Raw genomic sequence first — 13,955 nt, 5'->3', positions numbered from 1 at the left:
GAGGGCAATTTATGATCACTTTGTACATACCCACAGACCATATTTATGGTCCTGGTTATTCAGCTTCTGTTATTATAGTGGAATCTCTGCTATCTGCTGATTCTGCTGTAAAATCTAGAAACATCTTCACACACTTATTATCACCCAGCCCCATTCATTGCTTTGGTAGAGCAAAGTGCCTCAGGTCATTTAAGTCTGTGGAGGGGTTCTGAAATAGTCCAGTTTAGGGAATATAGATCATAAAATCATGGAATGATTTTCATAAATACAAATTTTAAAAATCTGATGTTTCTATTACAGTCTGATATGCATGGTACTTTGACTTTTGTTCTGATTCCCAGTCAACAGATCAAGCCGCCTCCTGCCAAGGAAACAGTAGTAAGTGATTTTTAAATGTTCATTATTTATGTGTTCCATGGCTGCTGTTTGCTTCTGTTACTGTTTACTGTTACAGAAATGTCAGTGTTTCCTGTACTCAGATACAGATAAATTCAATCATTTTTATTTAAATAAATATGAACTATCAATGTTTTAAATTAGTAAACTCTTCACCTTTTTTTTTTTGGAAGGTGGGAGATGGAGTCTCTATCTGTTGCCCAGGCTGGAATGCAGTGGTGTGATCTTGGCTCATTGCAACCTATGCCTTCCAGGTTCAAATGATTCTCCCACCTCAGCCTCTTGAGTAGCTGGGATTCCAGGCACATGCCACCACGCCCAGCTAATTTTTGTATTTTTAGTAGAGACAGGGTTTTGCTATGTTGGCCAGGCTGGTCTTGAACTCCTGGCTTCATGTGATCTGCCTGCCTTGGCCTCCCAAAGTGCTGGGATTACAGGTGTGAGCCATCACATCCAGCCAACTCTGTACCTTTTTAAAATAAAAAGTAGAAAATAATTTCAGTTTCCAAATTTTTTTTTTTTGGTAGTTACAGGTGGGTTAACTTAACTTATACTTAGTATGGGGTGGGGCAAGTGCTTTTAAAAAGTATGTGCAACCCTTATTTTAGAGTATATTGTTCTATTAGACATTTACTCAGCTAGATCTATTAAAAGTTAGGCTCCATTACCATACGGTCAAGCAATTGCATTCCAAAGTATATATCCAAGAGGACTGAAAACATATATTCACATAAGAATGTCTACATGAATGTTCACAGCAGCAACATTCATAGTAGCTAGAAAGTAGTAACAACCCAAATGTCTGTCAGGTGATGAATGAAAGACAAAATATGTATGTATGATGGGATATTATTTGATAATTTTAGAAGACTAAAATACTGATATATGCTACAACATGGATGAACCTTGAAGAAATTACGCTGAGTGAAAGAAGCCAGTCACAAAAGGTCATTTATTGGTTCATTTATATAGAATGTCCAGAATAGGTAAATCTGTAGGAGAGAAAGCAGATTAGTAATTACTTAGATGTGGAGATAAGGAGTTATGAGAGAATGGTGATTGCTAATCAGTTCCAAGTTTCTTTTTGAGGAGATAAAAATGTTCTAAAATTGTTTGTGGTGATGATGGTACAAATCTGTGAATATACTAAAACCGTCCAATTGTGTACGTGAGTGAATTTTATATGAATTATATATCAATAAAGCTATTTAAAAATGATAGACTTTGAAGTGCTGAATTAACGTGGAAGCTTGATGTATTGCATCTGTTATTCTTAACTTTAAAGCATAGCAGTTTAAGAAACAACACAGTGGCCGGGCGCGGTGGCTCAAGCCTGTAATCCCAGCACTTTGGGAGGCCGAGACGGGCGGATCACAAGGTCAGGAGATCAAGACCATCCTGGCGAACACAGTGAAACCCCGTCTCTACTAAAAATACAAAAAACTAGCCGGGCGAGTGGCGGGCGCCTGTAGTCCCAGTTACTTGGGAGGCTGAGGCAGGAGAATGGCGGGAACCCGGGAGGCGGAGCTTGCAGTGAGCTGAGATCCGGCCACTGCACTCCAGCCTGGGCGACAGAGCAAGACTCCGCCTCAAAAAAAAAAAAAAAAAAAAAAAAAAAAAAAAAAAAAAAAGAAACAACACAGTTTCATTTTTCTCTCAATATTTCATCACAGATATGCTTTATAGTTTGGCTATCATTCCATGTTTTCCCTTCATTTTTTACAGAACATACTGAAGTTGGTATTGTATCTGCAACCTACTTTATGTTTGCAATTTTTTGTAGGAAGAGAAATGAGGAAATATAGCTTGTCTTTGAATTCAAACAGCTTGATTCTCTGTGCATTGTGCGGTTCCCTGTATCTCTTCTGTGTTATGCCCTGAACTTCAAAAGTAGCTCTGCAAACTGAGGAAACATAACAGAGGAGGGTTGGAATATGCTCCTACTTACTTATCTACAATAATCCATCCCTCCTGAGCAAATGACTTCTGTCTTTTAGAATGAATGTCAGAAGTTAAGCCATGTTTTTTTGTTTGTTTGTTTGTTTTTGTTGTTGTTGAGGTGGGATCTGGCTCTATTGCCCAGGCTGGAGTGCAGTGGTGTGATCATGACTCACTGCAGCCCTGACTGCCTGGGCTCAAGCAGTCCTCCTACCTTAGCCTCCCTAGTAGCCGGGACCACAGATGTGTACCACCACATCCAGCTAATTTTTTGTACTTTTGGTAGAGATGGGTTTCACTATGTTGCCCAGGCTGGTCTTGAATTCCTGAGCTCAAGCGGTCCACCTGCCTCAGCCTCCCAAAGTGTTGGGATTACAGATGTGAGCCACAATGCCCAGCCAAGATGTGTTTTCTCAACATTTTTTTTCCTGCTATTCATGCAGAATTTGGAATTCTGTAAAAGAAAAGCCATTTTTTTCATGGATAAAATTAATCGAAGTGTTACATTGAAACTTGTTGATTCTCATTGTATACAAAACAGAATATCAAAGTAATTAATTTAGACAGATTGTTTCAACCTAAGAATGAAATAACTTACTTATCCTTTAGTGGTTATTTAACTCCCACCTTTCATTATTGATTAAGAATAGGGCCGGGCGCGGTGGCTCAAGCCTGTAATCCCAGCACTTTGGGAGGCCGAGACGGGCGGATCACGAGGTCAGGAGATCGAGACCATCCTGGCTAATACGCTGAAACCCCGTCTCTACTAAAAATACAAAAACTAGCCGGGCGAGGTGGCGGGCGCCTGTAGTCCCAGCTACTCGGGAGGCTGAGGCAGGAGAATGGTGTTAACCCAGGAGGCAGAGCTTGCAGTGAGCTGTCTGGCCACTGCACTCCAGTCCGGGCGACAGAGCGAGACTCCGTCTCAAAAAAAAAAGAATAAAAGGCTGGTTTAATCTGAAAACCAAAGGAATATAGGTTCATGGGGAACAATCTCAGGAACTACTTAACTGGAAAATGAAGTAGCTTAAAAAGGAAGAAAGTGAGAGAAAGAGCAAAATTCCAGGTCTATCCCTTTTAAAATGCAGCTTTTTCTTTTTCTTTTCTTTTTTTTTCTTTTTCTTTTTAGTTGGAGTCTCACTCTGTCACCGAGGCAAGCAGTGGCACCATCTGGGCTCACTGCAGCCTCCGCCTCCCAGGTTCAAGCAGTTCTCCTGCCTCAGCCTCCCAAGTAGCTGAGACTACAAGTGCATGCCACCGCATCCAGCTAATTTTTGTATTTTTAGCGGAGATGGGGTTTCACTGTGTTGGCCAGGCTGGTCTCAAACTCCTGTCCTCAGGTGATCTACCTGCCTTGGCCTCCCAAAGTGCTAGATTACAGATGTGAACCACCGTACCCAGCCAAAAATACAGCATTTTAAGGTATTTTTGTATTTATTTATTTTTATTTTATTATTTTTATTTTTTTGAGATGGAGTTTCGTTCTTTTTGCCCAGACTGGAGTGCAATGGTGCAATCTTGGCTCACTGCAATCTCTACCTCCCAGGTTCAAGCAATTCTCGTGCCTCAGCCTCCCGAGCAGCTGGATAACAGGCATGCACTACCATGCCTGGTTGATTTTGTATTTTTAGTAGAGATGGGGTTTCACCATGTTGGGCAAACTGGTTTTGAACTCCTGACCTCAGGTGATCTGCCCGCCTTGGCCTCCGAAAGTGCTGGGACTATAGGCATGAGCCACCAAACCTGGCCTATTTTCATATTTAAAGTAGGGATCTTTTCAGAATAGACAGATATTTAGTATTTTTCTTTTCCTTCTTTTCTCTTTTGTTTTTTGCTTTTTTTGAGACCGAGTCTTGCTCTGTCACCCAGGCTGGAGTACAGTGGTGCCATCTCGGCTCACTGCAACCCTGCCTCCCGGGTTCAAGCATTCTCCTGACTCAGCCTCCCCAGGCGCCCGCCACCATGCCTGGCTGAATTTTTTTTTTTTTTTTTTTTTGTATTTTTAATAGAGACAGAGTTTCACCATGTTGGCCAGGCTGGTCTTGAACTCCTGATCTCTGGTGATCTGCCCACGTTGGCCTCCCAATGTGCTGGGATTACAGGCATGAGCCACCACATCCAGCCCCTTCTTTTCTCTTTTTATTATGAACAACTCTCAATTGCAATGTATCTTGCCAAGTTTTGTCAAACCTAACTGGCTTAAAATGAACTGCTGTTATTAAAGCTCATTGAGGCTGTCCAGAAAGGAAACGGTAATAGGAAATCATAATCTTGGTTGACATAGGCAGAATAATTATCTATGGAATTAATGATCTAAAGAAAATAGAACCAATTTATTGAGTATCATTATGGTAGAGGTCAGCATCTGTTGAGAGCAGCAGCAGGTATCTTTCTGATTTATGTTTTGTGATGTTAGAAGCGCGTTTAAGACAGATATACAAAATAAGTGTTATCTGAAACTCCTATATAATCACTTGTTGAATTATGATGTCATGTATGGCAATAATAAGCTGTGTCAGGAGAAGTACTCTCTTGAGTTCTTAAATTTCTTTTGTATCACACATAGCAATCAGTGGCTGCTCTTTCAGTAGCAGAGGGCAAGAGTCTTGGCACCTTTGTATTTCACTTCCTGGGTAACCGGCACGTTTGACCTAGGAAACGGATACAGTATTCGAACTGTGCAGTTTCCTTCTCTCAGCCTTTTTTAAAAAAAGGAAGGATTGGATTTCCCAGACTAGTTTGTAAAACTTTAGATTATTCTATTCTATAATAATATGTAGGGAGGACATAATAGACCTTTATCTGAATGGGATTTTTTCATTTAGTCTAATGCCATAATCTAACAAGGAGTGTATTTAAATGACGGTGGATCACATTGCTTATTAGTTACAGAATATGTACCAGAAAATTAACAGATTATTGGTTGTTTAATACACAAAAGCTATTATGATTATGTACTCTGTGCCAGGCACTACAGAGGTAACTGTTGTAAAGAAAAGTTGAGAACCACTGCTATCACATACATTGCTTTCCCATTATAGGTATAAAATGTATTAATAAAGATATTTCTTGGTGGATGGGGGAAAGTAGGAATTCTAGTGTTGTGGGGAGATACTTAAAAACTTGCTTGATGCTGTTAAGGCTTTCCTTGAGTCACTTTCACTGTTTTCTCTTCTACAATGAACTTTAAGAGTTAAAGATAAATCTGCAATAGTAAGAAATACAGAAATAAAAATTACAAAGAAAAATACTTTGGTAGCAGAGATGTGAAATCAACCTAAATGCCCAACCTAAAGTGACAGACTGGATAAAGAAATGTGGCATATATACGCCATGGAATACTAATGCAGCCATTAAAAAATGAGATTATATCTTTTGCAGGGACATAGATGGAGTCGGAGGCCATTGTCCTTAGCAAACTAACACAGGAACAGAAAACCAAATACCACATGTTCTCTTATATGTGGGAGCTAAATGATGAGAACACATGGACACATAAAGGGGAGCAACACACACTAGGGTCTTTTGGAGGGTAGAGGGTAGAGGGAGGGAGAGGATCAGGAAAAATAACTAATGGATACTAGGCTTAATACCTGGTTGATGAAATAATCTGTACAACAAACCCCCAAGACACAAGTTTGCCTGTGTAACAAACCTGCACTTGTATCCCTGAACTTAACAGTTAAAAAAAAAAAAAGTATAAAAAGTATAAAAGCCAACCTAATACTTAGACATAATAGAAAAGGGAAAAAGCAGACTTCTTTTTTTTCTTTCTTTCTTTTTCTTCTCTTTGATTTTGAGGGTGTCACCTATGTGATAGCCTTACCTTCTTGGGTACTAACTTGTCCATTAAGCTAATCCCAAAGTTGTCTCCCAAGTACACTGTCCAGGTGGTTGTGGCAAATTTGTACGTTTCCAAAGGAGTGTCCATTGAGCAAGTGGAATACAGGATCCTGAGTTTTAGATCAGTACTCTCCAAAAGATTTTTTTCTTTTTCTTTTCTTTTCTTTTTTTTTTGGAGACAGAGTTTCACTCTGTTGTCCAGGCTGGAGTGCAGCAGTGCCCATCTTGGCTCACTGCAACCTCTGCCTCCTGGGTTCAAGTGATTCTCCCGCCTCAGCCTCCCAAGTAGTTGGGATAACAGCTACCCTGTACCATGTACAAGTACCATCTACTCTGCCACCGGCTAATTTTATTTTACACCTTTATCAATTAAAAAACATTGAAGATGCCCCCTCCCATATTTTATATATGTACTACTCTACTTACTATCCCAAATTACAATGTAGGACAAATTTTATTATTAAGTAATTCAAATAGCCTTCTTGATTGGTTGAAAAACAATATTTTGGAACATTGGATCCCTAAAAAAAATGTAAATAAACTGATGAATCATTATCCCTGTACCCTATCCCCATTTCATCATTAGGACTTCAAATGTGAACAGCTTATAGATACTAAAAAAAGGAAAAAGAAAATGTTGGGCTGGAAGATAATTGTGTCCAAACAGTTCTGTAATTTGAAATGTAAACAAAAGTTTTGTTTTGTTCAGAAGCCAAATACTGTTTTGATCAGATATACTGTTGTAATATTATTACAGCATTATGAGAACCTGGATCTTTCCTATGAGGGTCAGCTTATCTCCTTCATTTTAAAGTGGCTTTTTTTGTTGTTGTATGAGAAACAAAATAATTTTGCCACTAACAGGAAAGATTGGTGGAGAAAACTTCTAGAACTGGTAGGAATTAATCAGTGGAATATATGAGTAGAAGTCGTATAGTATCTGTTAAGGCAATACTCAGACTTTAACTCATTCAAATCGTTAATTTTTCTGATATGAAATAAATTTTCCTTAGGAAAAATTAAGAGCTTTTCCCTCTTAATTTTAGGAAAGTAAGAGCTTTTTCTCTTAATTTAAGGGTATATTTTAGATAGGACTATATAAACTTGTCATGTAGATAAAGCATGTTCTCTTCCCAGCCTACACAAAGAGGGGCCCTATTCCAAGCCAATTAAATCAGAATAGTTAAGGGATGAGAATTGCATACGCAAGAGTACGTGGAAAAGCATCTCTGGGTGATTTTGTTGGCCTGTGGCAATGGTCATAAATGTAGATTCCCTCCTCAGTGGTCTTCTTAATTTCTCTCAGGGAAGTAGTTCTCTAAGATTGCTGTACCTAATAATTACCTAAGGAACCTGATTAAAATTCAGATTCTGAGAGTCTGAGGTGTGGCATGAGAATTCAGCATTTTAATAAACATCCTAGGCAGGTGATCTGAGCAAAAACACTTTGAAAAACAACATGTTTGGTATGCTTTCAGAACGTGATTTGATAAAATTATCAATCAAGATTGACAAGTACTTTGATTTGAAGTACTTAAAAAATCTGGTAAAAATCTACCAATTTGAAAAATCTGGTAAAATTGATCTCTCCACTGCCCCAAGTGATGCCTAAAATTCCATTTTAGAATCTCAAGGTTTTTTTTTGTTGGTTTTTTTTTTTTTTTTTGGGCAAAAAAGTAACAAACAGATTCTAGAAGTTATTAATTGATAGGATGGTGCTCAAGCACAGATTAAAAATATATATATTTCTAGATAATACTACATATGAGATTTTTCCTCATGCCAAGGTTATAAATTTTATGATTTTTTTGCTCAATCTCTTAACTGTGTTTTGATTCACTACTATCCCACACAGCTTTCTAAAATTCATTTTTAGTGCTGACTGACAAAGATTTCAAGATTTTAATAAGAAGTATTTTTTCACATCTAGAACAAGGCTCTTTAGGGCACTTTCCATTTAGGATGCGGCACAACACTTTCAAATTTGATGTAGTATCTTAACTATATTTGGGGCAAGATTATGTACTATGCTATTCCATTTATATGAATTAAGATACAGGGGAAACTAATCAGTGTTTCTAGAAATCAGGATGATGTTTATCCTTGGAGGGGATGGGATGGGTAGTGACTGAAAGAGACCAGGTAGGGCCTCTGAGGTGCTGGTGATATTCTGGTTATTGATTTGGATGCTAGTTACACAGGTCTGTTTTGTTTGTGAAAATTCACTATGCTATACACTTAGGATAATGTGTATTTTTTGTACCTGTGTAATATACCAAAAGTGATCCCCAAAAGGCATAATAACATTCAAGTTTTACTTGTAGCTATTTAACTTTTTTATCTTTATATTTTTAACTAGATCATTTTTTAACCTTAGTTTCAGTTTGTATATTAGGACTTAGCTTTATTTCCCATTTACAGAAGTTAATAAAATATTTCTTTGAAATTAGAAAATATTCTTTAATGACAAGCCAAAAATTTTTAAAAGCCATTATCTATCTGTGTCTGTCTATTTATCTATCTATCTATCTATATCACTTAGCATTTTATCCAATTTCATATAGTCTCTCAGCGACACTACTCATTTTAGTCAGTGTCTCAAGTGCTTAAAGAGTGCCCCTTTTGGGGCAGGCTGGCATTATCTTTATTACATATTACCTCAATTATGGTGAGAGTAAAAAGAAAGCTAAGTCCGAGTGTGGTGGCTCACATCTGTAATCCCAGCACTTTGGGAGTTCAAGGCAGGTGGATCACCTGAGGTCAGGAGTTCGAGACTGGTGTGGCCAACTGGCGAAATCCTGTTTCTACTAAAAATACAAAAATTAGCTGAGTGTGGTGGTGAGTGCCTGTAATCCCAGCTACTTGGGAGGCTGAGACAGGAGAATAGCTTGAACCCAGGAGGTGGAGGTTGCAGTGAGCCAAGACTGTGCCACTGAACTCCAGGCTGGGCAACAGAGCAAGCCTCCATCTCAGAAAAAAAGAAAAAAGAAAGCCAGAGCCAAATAACATTTGGATAGAAATGGACCTTGAATTCTTAGGTTGTTCATCTATTGCTTAGTTCATTGAGCCTGAACTTGGAATTTAACCTATGTGTGACAGAAATGCTCACTGCAAATATGTGGGCAGAAATGCTCAGTACAAATATGTGTGAGATCTCGTTAGATGAAGTAGGTTTCTTACAGATTTTGGAAGTGTCACATACAACTTGCCCAAGTTAGGTAAAAATTAGACATGGAGAAGTTAAAGGGAATATTAATTCCTTTATAACTTCTTAGAAGTAAGAATAGTCTGTCATATCTTACAGAGGCATACTGGAAGAAATGGCATACGAAATAGCTTATAATATAAACTATATTGTTCATGAGAGTTACTACCCACCCTTAATGCTAAGTAGAATAGCACAATTCTTTGATTTATTCTGATTTCCAAAAGCACATTATTAGCAAAAATTATAACTTATACCGTTAATAATATGTCAAAGCCTACATAGCATACAAAAAAGAATTGATTATAAACTGGATTTAGTTATATTTAGTCCTTTGTAGTGTACTTGTTTCATGAACATATCCTTTAAAGGAAACACCAAGAGAGTTTAAGGCATAGTTGGACTGACAGAGGGGTCAAGAGACTGACAGCCCCAGGGAAGCTCATATTCACCTGCTTAGATGATGAGATGTGGTAAGGCAAAGTGTACCTTTTCCAGTAGCTGTGATTTGGAAATTGCATACCTTATTGCAGAGTCATTGTTTTCACAGGTCAAGATTCTATTATATTTCTCTCCTCTCACGCTTTTGAGGCACCTTGTATCTCAGCTTGTAGCTGCGAACAGTGTTGTATCCTTGTACATATTTGCAAGTCAACAGAGAAGACAACAGATCAGCCTGAGAAAATACTGCCCCAAAACACCGTTACTTAACACCTTTCTTCCAACTACATTTCTTTGCACTAATGAAAAATTGTGGCCAAGTGCAGTGGCTCACACCTATAATCCTACCACTTTGGGATGCTGAGGGAGGAGGATAACTTGAGGCTAGAAATTTGAGATTATCCTGGACAACATACTGAGATGCTGTCTCTATTAAATTTTTTTAAATTAAAAAATAATTAAAAATTGTAGCATTTACATTATATTCATATGAAACATTTTATATTGCCATTTATTATTTTTATTTTTGCCCTTTTTATCTTTTAGATCCATGTAAAAGCTCATTTTGACTATGACCCTTCAGATGACCCTTATGTTCCGTGTCGAGAGTTAGGTCTGTCTTTTCAAAAAGGTGATATACTTCATGTGATCAGTCAAGAGGATCCAAACTGGTGGCAGGCCTACAGGGAAGGGGACGAAGATAATCAGCCTCTAGCCGGGCTTGTTCCAGGTAAGACACAATATGGTAGAAAGAACATAGTATTAAAAACACTCAAAATGCAAGCTTTCACAAAGAAAAACTCATTTTTTCATGCCTCTTAATAAAGTCTTCCAGTTACTTTTTCGTGTAGTTGGGTTTTTATGTTGTACCTGCAGCATAAGTATCTTAAATAGAATGTGGCCAATTCTTTGGCCTTTAGAATGGAATTATGTATAACTTCAGCCAGTCCCATATTGTACTACGTTCCCTGTATACATATTAAGATGACCGTATTATCGAGGCAACACAACTTGTATTATACTATATACTATACTATGACATTAATTGGGGCATCAACATGATTTTTGAGAAGGAAAGGTGCATAACTTTATAAGGAATCAGGAGAAGTAACATCATAGAATATATTATACCAAATGTGATCTTAGGGCAGAAATAGGATGCTCCAAATTTTTTATTAATGAAACTATCCCTCATTTAGACTAAATTAAAACTTTAGCTTACATTATAGATTAAGATTATTAAGGGGACATGTTTCTGAGAGTTAAGATGATACAAAATAGAACAAAGTACAGTCATGCATCACTTAACGACAGGGATATGTTCTGAGAAATGTGCCATTAGGTGATTTCATTGCTGTGTAAACATCATTGAGTGTATTTACACAAACCTAGATGATGTAGCCTGCTGTACACCTAGGCTATGTGGTATAGCCTATTCCTCCAACCACCATCATATATATGGTTTGTTGTTGACTGAAATGTTGTTATGCAGTGCAGGACTGTATGTAGATATAATTATTTTCTACAAATGGCTCTTAGAGTTCCCAGGATGGGAGTAGAATGGAGAAAGGAGAGCAGAACTAAGGAAAGTATAATAAGCTATCGGAGAAGGCAAGGAGTACATACAGGATGATAAAAATAGGGATATAGGGGAAAAGGATAACAATGCGTCCATTTATTTGTTAATAAATGCTATTATGGCTGCCCCATGTAAGGCACTTTGCCTGGTGCTGAGATAAACTCGTTTCCATACTTTACTTGAAAGTGTATCCATTAACACTTATGTATATGTTTTTCTTCTGTGTCCCCTACTTTATAATACTTTCATTATACTGTCTCTGTTATAATTCTTTCTACCATATATTCTCAGTTTGTAAACTTCTTGAGTTCAGAAGCCGAGTCTTATTTATTTTAAATCCAGATAATATATGTTAAATTAATGAATAAAAGGTGATTTTAAAAGTTCTCAGAAAACAAACCAAAAAAAATTTTTAAAAAAAGTTCTGCCAGAACTGCTGTTTCTGAATTAGACCTTTCAATCCTTCGCTGTAATGTTTTCTGGCGTTATCTTTTACCTACAAGATTTTTTAACGATCATCCCTCCTACTCGCACCTGAAGATTTTAAGCGTAACAGATTTGGCTATAGACTTAGCCTTATACTGGATTTGACTACAAGCAAGAGTTTAGGGGAAAAGAGGAAAAGGAGGGCATGAAAAAAAAGACTGAGAAATATTGACTATCAGATATGTAGTAGGAACAGGGGAAGTTGTCCAAAGATTCTAGAATAAGTTATAAGGAATCTCTTTTATCTCTGTAACTAAGCCAAAGAGACTTTTCTGGGTAACAAGATATTTCAACATTATATTTACATTTATTCTTTTTGAGTGTAAGGTCACAGAAAACTTCAGATTTCTCACTTTAAAACTCAAAAGCTAGAAACAGATTTTGTCTATGTCAGTCATATTTTAAGGAAAGAGGAATGGACTTCTTACATTTATTTTAGAGGGTGATGTTCAAACCCTTGATTCTTCAGAGTAACAGTTACAGGACACTTCTCTAGAATCTTGAAGTGTTGGATAGCCATTGTGGTTCTGCCTCAGGCTTGTGCCAAATATCAGTATGGTGTCTTCTTAACCATGCCAAACTTTAGCCCATAAATGTTCAGAACTAGTGTTTGTTGATAGATTGATTTTCTGAAAGTATGTAGTTTCCAATGATGATATTTCTAAGTCTTTTTATAAGAATAAAGATCTACCTTAGAGTTTGACGATGGCTTTCCATCAGAATTCGATGGATGTTTTAAGAGGTCATTATGAGGCTGGCCCTGGTGACTCACACCTGTAATCCCAGCACTTTGGGAGGCTGAGGTGGGAGGATCACTCGAGCCCAGGAGTTTGAGACTAGCCTGGGCCACATAGTGGCATAGCTGACATAGTGAGACCCTGTCTCTACAAAAAATTTAAAAATTAGCTGGCCATGGTTGTGTGTACCTGTAGTCCCAGCTACTCAGGAGGCTGAGGTGGGAGGATTGCATGAGCCTGGAAGGTTGAGGCTGCAGTGAGCTTTGGTCACACCAGTGTAACAGAGCAGTCTCAGACAAAGAAAAAGAAAATCATTTCCATCTCTCATTAATTTCTGCCTCTATTTCAGAATAGCCTATAGTTCATACTATAAAAATGTGCCACAGAAGTACATCATTATAATGTTTTAAATTTTTAATATGTAAATGATTAAAATTACTCTGTTCTTGATTTTTAAAAATTGGTTAAATACTTATTTAAAAGTTTTTTTTCTTTTTTTTGAGACAGAGTCTTGCTCTGTTGCCCAGGTTGGAGTGCAGTGGTGCAATCTCGGCTCACTGCAAGCTCCGCCTCCCGGGTTCATGCCATTCTCCTGCCTCAGTCTCTTGAGCAGCTGGGACTACAGGTGCCCGCCACCACGCCTGGCTAATGTTTTGTATTTTTAGTAGAGATGGGATTTCACTGTGTTAGCCAGAATGGTCTTGATCTCCTGACCTCGTGATCCGCCCGCCTCAGCCTCTCAAAGTGTTGGGATTACAGGTGTGAGCCACTGCGCCTGGTCCTTTAAATTTTAATACTCTTAAAATTTTCCTTCTAGTAATAATTACTTGTTTTACTAAGAATACAGTCTTGGCTGTGCGCAGTGGCTCATGCCTCTAATCCCGGCACTTTGGGAGGCCAAGCAGGGAGGATCACCTGAGGTCAGGAGTTCAAGACCAGCCTGGCCAACATGGTAAAACCACGTCTCTACTGAAAATACAAACGTTAGCCAGGTGTGGTGGCGGGCACCTGTAATCCCAGCTGCTTGGGAGGCTAAGGCATGAGAATCCCTTGAACCCGGGAGGCGGAGGTTGCAGTGAGCCAAGACTGTGCCACTGTACTCCAGCCTGGGTGACAGAGCGAGACTTCATCTCAAAAGATAACCAGGCTTCCTTTAATGCTTCTTATGTGTATCGAACTCAGTATTAATCTCTTTGTTAGTACACTTATGAAATGCACTAAGTTCTACGGATTATCCCAACCTGTATAGAATTTGCTTATTGATTTTTAAGAATCTCTGGCTTTACACTGGAAAAATTAGATTTAAAAATTAAGTATAAAAGTGGAACCT

General features: G+C 38.1%; 1 protein-coding gene across 6 annotated transcripts in view; it reads left to right on the top strand.

Annotated features, from left to right (window-relative positions):
* Positions 1–13,955, top strand: part of MPP5 (membrane palmitoylated protein 5) — a 97,356-nt gene that overhangs the window by 67,074 nt on the left and 16,327 nt on the right. For all 6 annotated transcript variants that reach the window (XM_033187669.1, XM_033187668.1, XM_033187672.1 and 3 more), the window contains 2 exons: positions 301–378; positions 10,370–10,553. In XM_033187669.1, coding sequence (XP_033043560.1) covers positions 301–378; positions 10,370–10,553 — 262 coding nt within the window. The remainder of the gene's footprint in view (positions 1–300; positions 379–10,369; positions 10,554–13,955) is intronic.

Source organism: Trachypithecus francoisi, unplaced genomic scaffold (genome assembly GCF_009764315.1).
Source record: "Trachypithecus francoisi isolate TF-2019V2 unplaced genomic scaffold, Tfra_2.0 Lachesis_group3, whole genome shotgun sequence".
In the NCBI taxonomy this organism is placed as follows: Eukaryota; Metazoa; Chordata; class Mammalia; order Primates; family Cercopithecidae; genus Trachypithecus; species Trachypithecus francoisi.
This window is presented reverse-complemented; position numbering and strand designations above follow the sequence as displayed.